This window comes from Lepus europaeus, chromosome 15 (assembly GCF_033115175.1).
Source record: "Lepus europaeus isolate LE1 chromosome 15, mLepTim1.pri, whole genome shotgun sequence".
Taxonomy (NCBI): Eukaryota; Metazoa; Chordata; class Mammalia; order Lagomorpha; family Leporidae; genus Lepus; species Lepus europaeus.
The window spans coordinates 363563-380813 of NC_084841.1; the positions used below are offsets into that span (position 1 = coordinate 363563).

Here is a 17251-nt window from a genome sequence, read left to right on the forward strand (position 1 = left end):
AGCCCACTGTATACACCGTCACAGCCACCCACTATATACACTGTCACAGCATACAGCCCACTGTATACACTGCCACAGCCGCCCACTATATACACCATCACAGCATACAGCCCACTGTATATACTGCCACAGCCGCCCACTACATACACTGTCACAGCATACAGCCCACTGTATACACCGTCACAGCCACCCACTATATACACTGTGACAGCATACAGCCCACTGTATACACTGCCACAGCCGCCCACTATATACACCGTCACAGCATACAGCCCACTGTATATACTGCCACAGCCGCCCACTACATACACTGTCACAGCATACAGCCCACTGTATACATTGTCACAGCTACCCACTATATACACTGTCACAGCCGCCCACTGTATACACTGTCGCAGCATATAGCCCACTGTATACACTGCCACAGCTACCAGCCACTGTGTACACCGTCACAGTCAGGGCGGACAGCGCCCCAGGCTCCGTGTTGGAATGCCTGTTGAGATGCTCAGCAGCACCAGACTAAGCCCAGAACTGAGATGAGCTCTGACGCGTGAGAATGGAGGCGGTGTGGCCCGTGGCTGGCTCCGGCGTGGCCGACAGCCTGACACAGCAGCAGCCGGACACAGGGCTGGGTCTCCTCAGAGGCCAGAAGAAAGCACAGTGAGGACGGGGACGCTGGGAGCGGTAAGGACAGAGCCGCCCACTCGAGGGGCACCCAGCCATGGGAACCGTGGCCGAGGCCCAGAGGGTCACAGCCAATTAAGCACCGAATGGCGTGGCCGCGCGCTGGTAACGACAGGTGGCTTTTAGTGCTCATTACAAAGCCCCATGCGAGGCAAAGGTTGCTGCGAAACTGCCCGTTTCCGGACCAGCGCTGGGCTGCCCGGGGGCACGCTCGGCCCCGAGGGACACGGCCTGGCGGGACCTGGGTCAAGCCCGAGTCCCAGCCGTCCAGGGGGATGGGCAGATTCCGCTGAGTCCACGCAAGGGCAGCGGCACAGCAAATCCTCTGGTTTTACTTTAACGTGGACCTGGCCTCGCACATGGGCTCGGCCTCACAGAGACCAGGGTGGGCAGCATGGGCGGGAGAAGCGGGGGACTCGTCACACAGCCCGGGTCGGCAGGAAGGGCCGGGAGGTCTCACTCACAAGTGGCCAGATGCTCAGGCACACACACGCACACACGTGGACACACGCAGATACACACACATGCACACACAGTCAGATACACGCAGTACACAGTCTCACACAGACACAGAGATACACACATACATGTGTACACACAGTCACACAGATACACACATGTGTGCATACACAGCCACACACAGACACACGTAACACACACAAATGCAGCACTAGCACACAGCACAGTCACATATGCACTCAGTGCACATGCAGAGCACAAATTCACACAGGCGCACACACATGTACACACATGTGTGAACATGCAGGCACAGATACACATGTGTACATGCGCAGTCACACACATACAGATACACGTAACACACACAAGTGCAACACTAGCACACAGCACAGTCACATACACACAGTGCGCACACAGAGCTCAGAGACACACAGGCACACGCAGACACACGGGCACTGCACAGGGACACATGGGCACACGCAGACACGGGCACCGCACAGGGACACACAGTGCGCACACAGAGCTCAGAGACACACAGGCACACACAGACACACGGGCACTGCACAGGGACACACAGTGTGCACACAGAGCTCAGAGACACACAGGCACACACAGACACACGGGCACTGCACAGGGACATACAGACACACGCAGACACGGGCACCGCACAGGGACACACAGTGCACACACAGAGCTCAGAGACACACAGGCACACACAGACACATGGGCACTGCACAGGGACACACAGGCACACGCAGACACGGGCACCGCACAGGGACACACAGTGCGCACACAGAGCTCAGAGACACACAGGCACACACAGACACACGGGCACCGCGCAGGGACACACAGTGCACACACAGAGCTCAGAGACACACAGGCACACACAGACACACGGGCACTGCACAGGGACATACAGACACACGCAGACACGGGCACCACACAGGGACACACAGTGCACACACAGAGCTCAGAGACACACAGGCACACACAGACACATGGGCACTGCACAGGGACACACAGGCACACGCAGACACGGGCACCGCACAGGGACACACAGTGCGCACACAGAGCTCAGAGATACACAGGCACACACAGACACACGGGCACCGCACAGGGACACACAGTGCACACACAGAGCTCAGAGACACACAGGCACATGCAGACACACGGGCACCGCACAGGGACACACAGACACACGCAGACACGGGCACTGCACAGGGACACACAGTGCACACACAGAGCTCAGAGACACACAGGCACACACAGACACATGGGCACTGCACAGGGACACACAGACACACGCAGACACGGGCACCGCACAGGGACACACAGTGCACACACAGAGCTCAGAGACACACAGGCACACACAGACACACGGGCACTGCACAGGGACACACAGTGTGCACACAGAGCTCAGAGACACACAGGCACACACAGACACACGGGCACTGCACAGGGACACACAGTGCACACACAGAGCTCAGAGACACACAGGCACACACAGACACACGGGCACTGCACAGGGACACACAGTGCGCACACAGAGCTCAGGGACATACAGACACACGCAGACACGGGCACCGCACAGGGACACACAGTGCGCACACAGAGCTCAGAGACACACAGGCATACACAGACACATGGGCACTGCACAGGGACACACAGGCACACGCAGACACGGGCACCGCACAGGGCTTCCCGCGGACTTGCACACAGGGAGCAGAGCCTGTTGCTCTGAGCAGCTCTGGGCAGGGATCTCAGCTGAGTCAGCCCCGCCCGGGCGCGAGGCCCAGGCGTGTGTGGTGACCTCCCAGCAGCCTCTGCAGCCGGCACCATGGCCGCCCTGAGCCTGACCGGTGAGGAGGGCTCTGGGGTTCTCCAGGGCCATGTGGGGAGCTCCTCCCTGGCAAGGCGGGGCCTGCTGGGGCCAGGGCAGCCACAGCCTGTGCTCCGTGTCTCGTGGCTTCCAGAATGGCAGCCCCTTCTGATGGCCTCGGCTTACCCATCAGGCATTTTAAACGCTGCCTGCTTACAAAATGCAAGCAAACCTTGCCGCGTTTTGTATTTTAAAACTTGGTCGTTGGCGCCAGCGTTGTACACAGCAGGAAAGCCACCTGCAGTGCGGGCATCCCAGAGGAGCGCCAGCTCGAGGCCCGGCTGCTCCACTTCCCATCCAGCTCTCTGCTCTGGCCTGGGAAAGCAGTGGAGGATGGCCCAAGTGCTTGGGCCCCTGCACCTGCATGGGAGACCAGGAGGAAGCTCTTGGATCCTGGCTTCAGCCTGGCCCAGCCCTGGCTGCTACAGCCATCTGGGGAGTGAACCAGAGGATGGAAGACCTCTCTCTCTCTGCCTTTGAAATAAAATAAATTTTAAAATCTTTAAAACCTAAAGTGGAAAGAGAGAGAGAAGGGGAGAAACTAACCAGTGTTGAGTGCGGCTGCCCCAGGACCCAACCTCCTGACACAAGCCTCCAGGTGAGAACCCCTGTGGGCAGCGGCCCAGTGCGGGCAGTGGGAGAGCAGGGTCCCCGACGCTGTCCCCCGAGAGCAGCAGCCGCCCCCAGGACTGTGCGCATCAGCCACGGCAAGCAGCAAGGGCTCAGGTCCCCAGGAGCCGGAGCCCAGCGGCCACGCCACACCACGCTGCCCTCTCGACCCTCCGCCTGTCACTGTGCCACAGCCCGCCCTTGCGGGGCCTCTGGCTCCAGTCCCGGCGTCCTCACGGCCTCCTGGGCCCGGGGCTGCCGGCTGGGGCTGTCCCGGCAGCAGCCCTGGAGGGGCAGACCCAGCACAGGGGCCCCGGCCCGGAGAGGAGACGAGCCTACAGCAAGGTCCCTGTCTCCTGCGGCTATTTGGCGAGTGGGATGCATTCCTGGAAGGAGCGAGCCTGGCCCCCGTGTGAGCTCTCGGGAGCTTAGGAGGACGGTGAGGGGCCCCTCAGCCCAGCCAAGTGGACTGCCTGGTGCAACGACACCACCACCAGATGTGACGTCCGTCACAGGGCCCCGGACGAAGATCGGGCGGAGACTCCGGGTCGACCAGAGAACGGCCTCAAAGCTGCTGTAGCACGCTGCTCAAGCACACCAGGGAAAACAGGTCCTGATGAACTGGATGGCGTCTACCTGTCTGCTGGGGAGCAGAGACAGACACCTCTCCCCGCCACGGCTTCACCCCCCAGATGCCTGCAACAGCTGGGCCGGGCCAGGCCAGCGCCAGGGGCAGGAGCTCCATCCAGGCCTCCCACGTGGGCGGCAGGGGCACAAGCAGGGGAGCCGTGGCTGCTGCCCCCGGGCTGCGCGTCAGCAGGGAGCCGGAACTGGGCCAGGCTTGCTGACCAGGGTGCAGGCGGGGCGCCACCTGTGCTCGCAGTGGGTAGCGACATGTCGGCCAGGAGCACACGGGCCGTGAACGCCTCATCCGGGACGCACAGGACTCAGGCCTGCGGCCACACAGCAGAAAGCAGCTGGCCCCAACACAGCCCGCGGGCCACAGACTGCTGACCCCGGAAACAGAAGCCGTCCAAAGAACCCACGGGAATTCCGGGTTGAAGAGCGCAGTGTCAGTGTCAGTACAGTGCTGTGGCCCGGGAAGGCAGTGGAGGATGGCCCAGGTCCTTGGGCCCTGCACCCCATGGGAGACCAGGAGAAGCACCTGGCTCCTGGCTTCGGATCGGCGCAGCGCGCCTGCCATAGCAGCCATTTTGGGGGGTGAACCAACAGAAAAAAAAGGAAGACCTTTCTCTCTGTCTGTCTCTCTCTCTCTAACTCTGCCTGTTAAAAAAAAAAGAGAGAGAGTGCAGTGTCTGAAGGAACCTCAGCTGCCTGGGTGAGGAGGTGACCTGGGCAGCAGGGAGGAGGGCGCTCCGGCCTCAGGGGACCCCACCAGAAGCAGGGGCCCCAGAGGCCCACGGCCCGCACGTACCCAAAGACCCCCGGGGGGCGGGCTCCCGGTGACATCTGGCCAGGAACCTGTCACATTGCAGAGCAGCCGCCACATTGGCCGGGGTCTACAGCCAGGTGTGGGTGGCCGGGGGCCAGGAGCACCACCCCAAGGACTGAGCCAATGGAAAATCCACGGAGGAGACACAGCTTTGGGGTGGGCCGGGGACACAGGGGCCCTCCCAGAGGCGTGCAAGCAGGGTCTCTGCGGGGGGCAGGCTCAGCCCGGCTTGAGAAAACTCCAGCAGGGACATTTGCTCTGAGGGCTCCTTTTGTGCAGATAAAATGTGTGGGCAATGTCCCAAGGCCACTGCAGACCAGCCCAGCCTGTGCCGCTCACGTGGCCATGGCCCCCACCGTCCGGGAGCCCACAGAGTGACCCCCAGCCGGGCCTGAGTCACGAGCTGCTGCCTGGGCAGCGGCAGGGAGCCACAGGCACGATGAGTTTGGATGTCTGTGCCACGTGCCAAGGGCACAGGGGCCAGCGGCAGAGAAGCCCCCCACGCGGGGACGAGGGAGGGCCCAGGGTCCCCCCGCCAGGTCTCGAAGCATGCAGAGCTGGGGGCGGTGCAAAGGGCGCTGAGGCCCAGGGCGCAGCCTCGCCCAGGCTGTGCCAGCTCCCCAGGCCCCATCGTCCACCCCAGACGTGGCAGGGTCAGGCCAGCAGCCCCTGGCCACCTCCCTGTGGGGCCACCCCACAGGGTGATCGGCCACCACAGAGCAGGCGGCCCCATCTGCAGAGTCACAAGTCCACGCTCCCTGCACACAGGACGGCTCTGTGTCCAGGGCCTGGCTTATCTCTGGCAGCCTCGGTTTCCAGGGGCTGAGATGAAAGTCCCCGCCCCCGGGCTGCTTTGAGATGCCAATCAGACCCCCGGAGCGCTGGCTCCCCAGTGGCGGGCGGGCAGCCACACAAGCAGCCCCCACCCCGGGGCACCCCAGTTGCCCCAGCTCGGTTCACCCACACAGGCCCTGGCAAGTCTTGAGGGGAAGCCAGTGATCTGGCCGCCAGGAACAGCTCCCAGGGGAGGGGGCGCCAGGGGCTGAAGCCCTCAGAAGTTCCAAATACCAGAGCAGAAACCAAAATCCACAGAACAGTCAGAAACCCCCCTTGGGAGAGAAACCCCGAGGCGAGCCGGCTGCTCCCAAGGAGGCACAGCACAGACACAGACTGGGACCGCACCCCCAGCCTGAGCCTCCCCTGCCAGCTGGGGAGTGGGCCAGAGCGGGAGTGGGCAGGGCTGGCCTTCTCCCTGAGGGAAGCCGACAGCCCCAGGGGACAAAGATGGCTCTGCCTGGCAGGCAGCACGGGCAGGGGTTTGCTGGAGGCTCTCCCATCTTCCGAGAGTTGAGGGGTCAGTGCCCAGTGCCCAGTGCCCAGTGGGCAGAGCAAGAGCGACAGCCTGGAGGAGTAGCACGGAGGCCCTGGGGAGGGCCTCCTGTGTGCCTCCTGTCGGCACGCCCATGCTGCCAGCCCCCCGTGACTCCTAGTGTCCCACACCTGGGCCCAGCACAGCCCCTGCCAGGCCTGTCCATCCCCTTTCTCTGCAGGCCCTGCCCTCGGTCCTGTAAGCCCACCTTGGGACTCCTGTATGCACCCACCCACAGGTGAGGTCCTGGCTGAGAGGCCCCAAATACCCAACACGCATCAGCGAAACCATGGGTGGCCCACGGGTGACAAAACATACAGAAGCTGACGCCGAAAGCACACCCACTTAGCTCAGCGCCAAGACCCACAAAGGAATCGCAATAACCCAAACTCGGGCACAAGTCTGACAGAGTGCGCAAGAGCCCTGTGCCAGGAAAACGTGGAATTCTGATGGAAGCCATTTAAGAGGTGAACTCCCTGGAGGGAAACACGAGAACCTCTCGCTCAGGCTGTGACCCACATTCAAAGCAGTGCCAGCAGGAGTCTCCTGGCCACGGCGCAGCGAGCCTGGAGTGTGAGTGGCAGGCAGAGGTCCCAGGGTCCACGCATCACGGACGCAGCACAGAGCCTGGGAGCCGACTCTGCAGAGCCCCTGCAGCTCTAGCTCTGGTGCCGTGGCCACACAGCGCTCCGGCCCGGCCGCAGTGCAGGAGGGAGCCTACCATGGCTTCTCACCCAGCGATGCCCCCAAAACTAGGCACAGGCCCCACGGAGCTCACCAGAGGACTCACTTGAAAGGGGCAGGAGGCCCAGGTGTGGAACACGAGACCACCAGACTTCTGGAAGGACCCGCGGGGGCCATCAGGTGACCTCCAGCTTGGCAGTGAACTTCAGATAAAATGCCAAAAACATGACCCATGCACGAGAGATACAACTGGTAAACTAGATTTCATGAAAGTTAAAAGAATTAAAATGCTAAGAGAATGCAAAGACAGCCACAAGCTGGGAGAGTATTTGCAAAGCTTTTACCTGGAAAGGGCGCATTTCCAAAACGCACAAGCCCAGCACGAGAAAACAAGGCAGTGAACAAACGGCCCAAAGACACACAGGTGGCGAAGATCTAAATGAGAAGACGCCAGAGCCTGGCAAACGGGGCACGTCCCTGAGATCCCGGCCTGGAAAGGCCGCACGAACATCTGGGGCCAGGGGTCAGAGGGCGGGGTGACCCTGCTCTGTGTGACCCTGACACCTTTGGGCAAACCCAGGGCGCAGCCAACGCTGGGGGGCACTCAAGCAAGCGAGGTCCTGTGCAGACGCCGGGGGCCGCGGTAGAGGCAGGGTGGGGCACAGGGACGCTGGGCCATCTCTAGGCTGTTCCCCAAGTCTGAAAGGTCACTGGGAATTCATCCCTTCTAGGAAACAGCACCCTCACCCGGGGTAGACACACCCGCCTCTCTCCTGGACCCTCACGGCTCAGAGGGGCCCCTGCACCGCACCTGACAGCCGCCCCGCAGAGGCCATGAGGGCTGGGGGCTCCTGAGCTGAGGCCCAGGCCAGGGAGGGGCAGTGTGGTGTGCAAGCGGGTGCCAGGTGGGTGTGGGCAGCAGCAGGGGCCAGGGGTTGGGAGCTGGTGGCCTTGGGCGGCCCCACCTGACGCTTGCAGCGGCTTCCGTTACCCAGATCCCCGGCTGGCAGGCCCAGGTGTGGCAGGGAGAGTCCCACACCACCGAGCGCACCATAGCGGTGTGCGGTTAGTCATCCTGCTTTATCCCTGGGGACCGCTGATCTGTGTGCCTGTTTTATAAGCTAAACATGAGGTGCTAAGCCATAGCCTCCACGGGTTCAGCTGCACCCACAGCCCAGACACCCACAGGGCTCCTGGACAGATCTGCTGTGCACAGAGCCGCCACACTCCCACTCAGGAGCTGCTCCTGCGGGACCCACAGTGACAGCTGTTGGTGACGTCTGGGGCCCGAGGACCCTCACAGACCCAGAATCCCCCACGCCGCAGGATAGGGGAGAGAGCCCCAGACACACCTGCAGGCCACCGGGCAAGGCATGCTGAGTCCCAGAGACAGTGTGGGCCCCGGCCATAGACCCCTTCAGTCCCTTAGGAACCTCTGGTGCCGTGCCTGCCACACCTGCCTCCACGTGCGCACACGCCTCCTCCACACACACACATGTGTCACCCGGCACACACACGGCCCCGCTGGTGATGCTGTGTTGGCCACGGTGCCCCTCACTGCTGGGGGGTGGGGAGCCTTGGGTAACTCCTCTCGGTGCTATTGGCCACACAGCAGGTCCAGCTCTGCGGGCTGGGCTGGAACAGGGACCCCCCCCCCCCCTCAGAGGGGGCTGCGCCTCCCTGTCCCTCCCCCATCTGCGAAGCTGTGCCGTTTCTGAGTGCGGCCGGCCGAGTGACTCGGCTCTTGAGAAACCCAGGACAAGGACCCAGGGGTGGGAAGAGGCGCCCGGGGCAGCCGAGGGAGCAGGACCCTGGGGTTGGTCCCTTGTCAGGTGCAAGCCCCTCTGAGGTCTGCACAGCCTGGACCCTCCCTCCCAGCTCCGCTGAGACCCCCTGCTGGTGACAACACAGCCACCACTCCCTGGGCACTGCCTGGGGGCCAGGTCCCCAGAGCTCGGGCAGCCTCTGGGAGGACAGGGCCCGCGGGAGCTGGGGTCCCACTCCTCACGGCCGCCCTGGGGAGCCAGACATAGCCTTGGCCTCCATTCAGACCCCACTGGACTTTGGCATCCCAGCCCAGCAGGTGGCGAATTCACAGAGGTTTCCTGATTGGCCAGAGTCAGACCACACAGCCGCCCCGACCCCGGCACCCGGGGACACGCTGTCCCTGCCCTCGGCCCTCCCCACGCCCCACCCAGGACGCCGTCCTAGGGAGCCCAGGCTGGCAGGCCTGAGGGAAGGGTCATGCCCTTCCCTGCGGCACCACCTTCCCCAAAGGCTCTCCCGTGCCTGGGCAGAGTCCACGCCCTTCAGCCTGCCCTCGGTCTTCCAGCCCTGACGCCACCTGCACGAGCCCCCGGCTGGGCCTCCCCTGGGGAGGTCCTCTTGCTCTGCCTGGCCCCCTCCCTCCAAGGCTGACTCACCAACCCCGTCTGCACCTCTGGCTGCCCCAGAGCCCTCAGCCTGAGGTTCCGTGCGCCCTGGACGCATGAGGCTCCATGGCAGAGCCCCCAGGAGCAGCCCAAGGCAGGACCCGAGGACGGCAGAGAATCGACCCCCGGCCTGTCCTGCCACGGGCACGGTGCCCCTCCCCCCCCATGCCACGCCCCACACAGCAGCTGGGAGCACTCATCCCAGACCCAGTGTGGACGCTCGGCTTCTCGGGTGCGCACTCCCCGAATGTTTCGAGCACAGGTGGACAAGGCCAGAAGCCTGTGCCCACATCACAAGCCCCGGGAGGGGCCCGGCCAGCGCTCATCAGCGCCCCGCTGCCCCTTGCCCCTCTGCACATGGGCTGCGAGGGGCAGGGATCAGCAGGTGGCCATTTCCCGCCACAACTCCTGGGGGGGCCTGGGTTGGTTTAGCTTGGATTCACCCGCAGCGGTGCCTACAGATCCTGACACTACATCTGTTGACTGAATACTGAACTGTTAGGGGCTCGTGTCCTGACACAGCTGTCACCATACCAATGAAATAAACCAGATGGAAAAGCCACCACCATCCTGGGGGCCCGGCCCAGTTGCTGTGTCAGGAGAGGCCTGTGGGTGGGGCCTGGTGCCGAGGTGGATGGCTAAGGGTGTGCCCCCCTGGCTCTGACACCAAGAGGCTTGAGGAGCCATTTCCTGGGCCTGGGCCCCAGCATCTGGAGGACCCTACAGATGGGGCGAGCCAGGCCTCTCCCACGCAGCGCGCACCTGCTCATTCATTCATTCACCCACACCCACGCCTCCATGCGTGCATTCATTCCCTCATCTGTCCACATCGGGTCCTTGCAGCCACAGGCCCGCCAGGCTCCAGGCTCAGAGTCCAGAAGAACAAGCAGACGCCCCGGCCCCTTGCCACACAGGCTTGGCCAAGCCGGAAGAACCGGGTGCTGGGAGCGGAGTCTTGGGCGCTGGGGTGAGCAGCACTCCCAGCTCAGAGAGGGTGAGGCGGGAGATGCCGGGTGTGGGGATGAGGTGCAGTGGGTGGGGCTCGGCTCCAGGAGAGAAAACAGCACAGGAGAAGGAGGAAGTGGGGGTGGGCTGAGAGGTCAGAGGTCATGGGAATGGGACAGAGAGTCTAGGGGCAGGTGCCACCTGGGGCGACAGACAAGGGACTGCTCAGCCCCTCACCCTGGAGTCACCCCTTCTTAGTGTGTCCCTACGCAATGGACAAGGACCTTCCAGCCACCCACATAGCCAGAGAGAAACCATCCACTCTGGGCTCTGCACAGACCTAGTGCCAAGACCCAGCACCCTGATACCCGGCACCCCAAGACCCAGCACCCTGAGACCCGGCACCCCAAGACCTGGCACCTGGAGACTCAACACCCTGAGACCCGGCACCCCAAGACCCAGCACCCCAAGACCTGGCACCTGGAGACTCAGCACCCCAAGACCCAACACCCTGAGACCCAGCACCCTGAGACCTGACACCCCGAGACCCAGCACCCTAAGACTGGCACCCGGAGACCTGATGCTGAAGAGGAGGCTCCTGGCGGTCACGCCATGGGCACAGAGGTCACAGGGGCAGGCCCCACGCCCGTGGCCAAGTGGGGACCGAGCTGGCTGCAGGGAGACTCTGGCCTCTTCTCCGGGGAGGTGAATTGCTGGGCCTGGTTCACCACAGAGACCGCAGGTGTGGAGTTTGGCCCCTGAATGGGGTTGGCAATGCAGAGGTGGGGACCCCAAGTCTAGCTCCTGGGGAGCCCGTGGCAAGGGAAATACCCTGCTGCCTGCTGGGCGAGCAGAGCCCACATCCCTTCCCAGAGTGCCAGGCCGAGCAGCGTGAGCGCCCAGCAGGGCCAACAGGTGCGGGTGGGCCCTGCCTGGACAGGACGGCCCGGGGCTCGGCTCCTGACCTTTGCCCTCTCCTCGGGAGATTCCCAGGCAAGGCGGCGTGGATTGCTTCCAGTGGCTGCTGACCCAGACCAGCAGTCCCTGCCTCCCAGGGACGCTGGGCACGTCCGGCTCCCACCTCTGCTGCTGACCCTGGCTCCAGGCCCGCCGATGCGCCGCTCCTGCCACTCGTGCTTGGGCCCAGAGCCCCTCCCTCGCCCTCTGGGGGAGCAGAGGAGGTGGGAAAGCAGCAGGGGCAGGAGCCGTGGGGAAGCTATGGGACAGGCAGGGTGTCTCACAGGGCCTCCTGTCCCGGGGCACACGGAATACAAACCTCGAGCTCCCACGCTGGACCCCGGCTCCTCCACAGCCTAGGACTGTGACCCAGGGCAGCCACGTGGAGACATCACAGGTCCAGACAGAGGTCACAGCCACACAGGCAGGAGCAGACCTCCGGGCACCAGGACAGGGGCCTTGAAAGGCCACTGTACACGCATCCAAGGAGAAGGCTACGGTCCAGGGCCAAGGCCTCAGCAGCAACATCACAGACAGCACTGAGAGACAGAGGCAGACAGCAGAGGCCCCACCCTCACCCCACGGGAGCGGCCCAAACCTGGAGCCCCTGGAACCGCCACTCCCCTGAACTGGGGACAAGCACTTCCCGTGACCCCGAGGGTCCCCACCTTGGCAGGCCACACGCCCAGGGCCAACACTGGGGAAGTGCCCAGGCGGGCTCCTGCTGGACGGCTACCCTGAGGGGTCACAGAAGTCCTGTCCAAGGCCTCTGTCCTCCGCTGCCCCACACCCCAGGGATCCCTGCTAGTCTCTATGCCGGCCGGCCCTTGGGGTGCGTGTCTGCAGCCACCATCCAAACCCACGTTCCATGCCTGCCGGCCAGGGCGTAAATCACCAGGCACCACGGGCCTTGGGCCAGCGTCCAGGATGGGCCTTGGACCCTCACCCACTCACCACCTGGCACAGCCCCAGCCTCGGTGTGCCCTCCAGACCCCGGGTTACTCTGCCTGGGGTGCCGTGGGGGTCACTCTCTCTGGCAGGACCCACGAGCTCTGCTGCGTGGTGGCCCCTGCAGGCCGCAGGTGTCTGAGTGCCTCACCCTGGCAGTGTCCTCACAGCCACCCCAGCTGGCAGGACCGGGCCATCTGGACAGATGAGGTCAGCGCAGTGGACAGAAGCGAGGGGCTCGGGGGGTAGGGGGACAGACTGGGCCAGGAGCCCCCACCTCTGCATTGCGATTGACAGCCCTGGGACCCCTGCTGTCCTCCCAGGAGCAGCTCTGGGTTGTCCCCATTCCGTCCATTGCCCTATGGCCAGTGCTGACCAAGTCCCGCCCTCCCGACAGCCCCAAGTAGGGGCCAAAGTCCTCTGAGGCCTGCGGAGAGCCAGTTCAGCCTCCCCCACGGACCCCCGCAGCCTGGCCTCCTCCTCAGCCTGCCCTGGCGCCTCCCCTGGCCTCCTCAGCTCTCCTGCCTGGCCCAGGGTCACCAGCTCACCAAACAGGATGAGGCAGGATGTGACCTGCCGTGTGCGGCTGCTGGTTGGAGACCCCAGGGAGCAGGCACCCTGGACGTCCTTGCCCCTCTGCCCACCAGCCCTGTGCCACGGACAGGAGCTCCAGCCTTAGCGGCCCCTCCCTCCCTTTCTGAATCTCCTGAAGACCCCATGCCAGGTGGGGACCCCAGGGGCCCAAGGGCACAGAGCAGGGAGCTCACGGCAAAGCCTCTAGGAGCCCAGACCCACACCTGCCCCTCTACAGGCTCTGGGCCATGCAGCTGGAACGGGCAGCTCCAGCTCTGCGGCCTTTCTCTGTCCCCAGCTGCCCGAAGGACACACCCAGAGCCAGACTGGGTGCGCAGGTGCCGCCCCAGAGACTTGGAACAGGGGCTGGCATCGTGGCGTGCAGGGAAGGCCACCGTCTGTGGTGTCGGCCACCCACGGGGCGCCGGTTTGAGTCCAGCTGCTCCACTTCCCATCCAGCTCCCTGCTAATGGCCTGGGAAAGCAGAAGAGGATGGCCAAACTGTTTGGGCCCTGCCACCCAGGAGGGAGACCCAGATGAAGCTCCCGGCTCCTGCCTTTGGCCTGGCCCAGCACTGGCCTTGGCAGCCATGTGGGCAGTGAACCAGCAGATGGAAGATCTCCCTCTCTCTCTCTCTCTCCATCTCTCCCCTCTCTACATAACTCTGACCAAATGCTGGGAGATCACAAACACCCAGCCATCCTGTTAGGTCAACCCCTGACCGCTTCAGACAACACAACGGCCCCACAAGCAGGATGAAGCCCTCGGCTGGGGACATGAAGAGTTCATGGAGTCCAGGATCCCCCATTTCTTCAGGATCAGCCGCACAGTGGCCGCGCCTGGCCGGGCGATGGCGCTGGGGCCTCTGGCTGTGGGGAGCAGCTCTGGAGACCTGCGAGGAGGCAGGTCAGGTGCAGAGTTCACAGGGCAGGGGGCAGGAGGAGGGGGAGCCACAGGGAGGGGGGTGGGTGTGCACAGGGACACCATTGGGGCTTGTGAGGCTGGGGCTTGTCACCCGAGGAGGGGGCGGGGGGGGGGCTCACAGGGAGGGGGTGTGGGAAGGTGACCATGCCAGGACCCCTGTTGGGCAGTCATACTCCTGGGTGAACAGGAGAGTGCCACGGTGCTGGTGTGGCCAGCCAGGTGGTGGAGACGGGGCACAGGTCAGAGCCAGGGCCTGGGGAGGGAAGAGGTGGGGGCCTCTGAGGCTGCTGAGACACCAGGAGGGGCGGCCACACAGTGGGGGGGGCAGCAAGGGTCCTGGCTTACATTTTAGGGTGGGAGAGACTTGGCCCCTCTGCAGATGCGCCCCAGGACGGGGACATTGCAAAGGAGACTGTGTCCTTAGAACCACTGTGCACAGGAATGTGGTGCTGGGGAGGGGGACGGGTGGCCACCACAGCCGCCTGGACATCCACTCTGGTCCAGTCCGCGTGCTTGGGAGACCTGAGGACCTGGCCCTTCCTAGAGAACGGCAAGCTCTGGGGCCAGGCAGAACCCGGTCCCCTCGAGTGGGGCTGACTCGCGAGTGCCCGTCCACTGTCTGAGCCCTCCCCACTGCTGCTCCCACGGCAGGCTGTGGAGGCTGGACCTCAGCAGGCAGTAGCCTTAGGTAGCAGCCAGGGTTGGCCCTGCACGCACGGTGGCGAGGCCACAAGCCCCACTCTCACGAGGAGACCCAGCGGCCAGGTCAGGGGGCCAGGAGGCCACAAAGAAGGAGACAGGAGGAGCTGGGAGCGTTGGAGAGGGAGAGGGGGAGAGGGATGGAAGTGGAGGGGCCAGGTCTGCAGGAGCAGTGAACTCCCCCACCCCAGCGGCGATTCCCTGTGCCCCCAGGCTGGCAGGGGACCCCTAAGCCGCCCCTCCTTGCACCAGACCCCCCGTGGGAACTCCCCCGGGGGCGGCTGCTTGCTCCCTGGCTCCACCCAGCAAGAACCTCCACCGCTCAATCAAGCCAGCCTGCGCCTCCAGGAAGACCCTCCCTGCAAACTTTGATCTCTACCGCGCTGAAGAAAGCTGACCTTGCTGTCACCTTGCCCGGAGGTCCCTGCAAGCCCCACTTTCCCGGACCCGGGAGCCGCTCAGGAACAGAAAGGGCGGACAGACAAGCCGCGCGGGGCTCGCCCTGTTCCCGGGGTTGCTTCTGGGCTGGAAGCGAAACATCGCCGAACCCGGCCAGACCCAGAGCCTTAAAGCCCCCAGACCCTGCGGGAGACCCGGCCACAGGGGCCTGGCCGCCAGCAGGAGGAGCCGACGGAGACCCGCCCGGCACCCGGCGGCGACTCCGGACTTGCAGCTGCGCTCCAACCCGCGGCGGCCGCCACTCCGCGGGACGCGCCCCTTCCCCATCGGATACCCAAGACCAGGCGGCGGCGGCGCGGCCGAGCCCGAGGCCCGCGCCCGGCTTGGTTCTTCGGACGGGATCCCAGGGCCGCTTACCGATCTTGGCCAAGCTGGCCACGAGGACCCAGAGCGCGATGATGTACGGGTCCTGGACATGGTGCCATTTGAACGTGACTATCTGGAAGCCCTGGACCTCGCCGTGATGCTCCTGCTCGGCGCCCTGCGTCCAGGGCAGAACGCCCAGCGCCAGCGCCAGCGCCAGCAGCAACCCCCAGCAAGGGCCGCGGCCCCCGCGCCCTGACATCGCCTCTGCCGCTCAGCGCCGGGGCCCGACGCGCATGTCGCGTGGGGGGGGGTCCCTCTGCGCGGGGCCGTGGGACGCGCGTGGGCGGCGTGGAGCCTTGCGCGAGCCGGTGAGGCGGCAGTCCCAGTCCCCGCCAGCTGGGGTGGCCTTTAATCCGGCGGCCCCAGGGCGGGGCCTTCCCGCCCCCGCCGCGCACACGTGAGCGCAGACACCGTCGCCCGCCCGCCCGGCCTGCGCACGCCCTGCGCAGGACGCCCGGCCCCAACTCCTGCGCGCCGGTCCGGGCGCCTTCTCCGGAGCCGCTGCCGGGAAGGCACAGGTCCGCGAGGTCGCGCTGCGAAGGGCAAACCGGGCCCGGGGTGGCCGCCTCCCCTGGGGGCGGGGCGCAGCCCCGAGTACTGGGCCCCTCGGACTCGGTCGCTGTGCGGATGGACCGGCCGTTCCGGCGCCTCCGGCATCCCCCGCGGGGCTCCCGAGGTCGCTCCCTGTGCTCCAGCGCGGGACCGGGGCCAGCGGGGCAGCCAGCCGGGCGCTGCCTTCCACGCACACCCACAGCGCGCAGAGGGTCAAGCGCCCCTCCCCGGCGCAGCCCCTCCCCGCCCACCGCAGCTGCCGCTCGTTCCCGCGAGGGGCGACTGAGCTCGGGGGCGGCGGCTCAGCCCTCCCGCTCCCGGGCGGCGGCCTCCAGGGCACCGCACGGACGCCGCCTGCGCCTCGCGCGCCGCTCACTGGGGCTCCTCAGCCTGCGAGGCGAACTCCGCGCTCCGCTTTTGCTCACGCAGTTTCCAGCCTCTCACTCGCCGGACGCTTCAGACACGCTGCTCCCGACTCCCGCTGCTCTCCCGCCAGCTCCAATGTCACCTTCTCCCTTCCCGCCCTGGCCCCTCGGGAGCACCGGCTCCCTCGCTGTTCCCTCCCCGGGCTCAGGCACCTGGCACACAACAGCGCAGGGACACCGGTGGGTAGGCAGGGCCCACTCAGAGCACCCAGGGGCCTGGGCGGCAGTGCTGAGGCTGGGGCTTGGTCGTCTCCTGGCTTCCCCCCAGCTCCCTGCTGATGGGAGCTGTCCTGTGACCCCCAAGGCAGAGTTGGGCTGCCCTGGGCGTCCTGGCTGGGCAGCTGGTGCTGCAGGGCTAATGTGCTGACGAGGGGTCTGGCACTGAGCCCACGGGGGTACCTGGCTGGCTGCTGGGGCTCTGTCATGGACAGTGGGAGCCGGAAAGTGGGGGGTCTGAGGAGGGACACCGTGAGGGCCCAGCTGGCCAGACCAACTCAGCCTGGGCAGTGTGGTGGGCGCTCCCGCCCCTGTGTGCTCTACCCTCTCCCTCCACACTTCCCAGGCAGCCCCTTTCCCTGGCTTCTGTGGAGGGATCATGGCCACACAATGCACTCAAACATGTTGAAATAGTACCACCACCACCACCACAAGTCCAGAAAGCAGCAGCATCTCCCTAACCCAAACCCTGAGCTGCAAAATTAAGAAAACTTGCTGCGAGGTTTGCAAACGCCTCTTGGGAGCGCTGAAACAAACTGCTCAGAATCCAAGCCTCACTTAAAATCGGGCGGTACCGGCGGTGGAGCAAGGAGGCGGAGCGTGGAGGCGTTTGAGGCT

The 17251-nt window shown here is 64.9% G+C and overlaps 1 protein-coding gene across 1 annotated transcript in view; it reads right to left on the minus strand.

Annotated features, from left to right (window-relative positions):
- The window catches only part of SLC9A3 (solute carrier family 9 member A3), a 30339-nt gene extending 14700 nt beyond the window's left edge, over positions 1-15639 (minus strand). Inside the window, exon 1 of the mRNA XM_062212101.1 lies at positions 15432-15639. Within this exon, the coding sequence (XP_062068085.1) occupies positions 15432-15639 (208 nt within the window). The remainder of the gene's footprint in view (positions 1-15431) is intronic.
- Positions 15640-17251: the final 1612 nt, after the last annotated feature.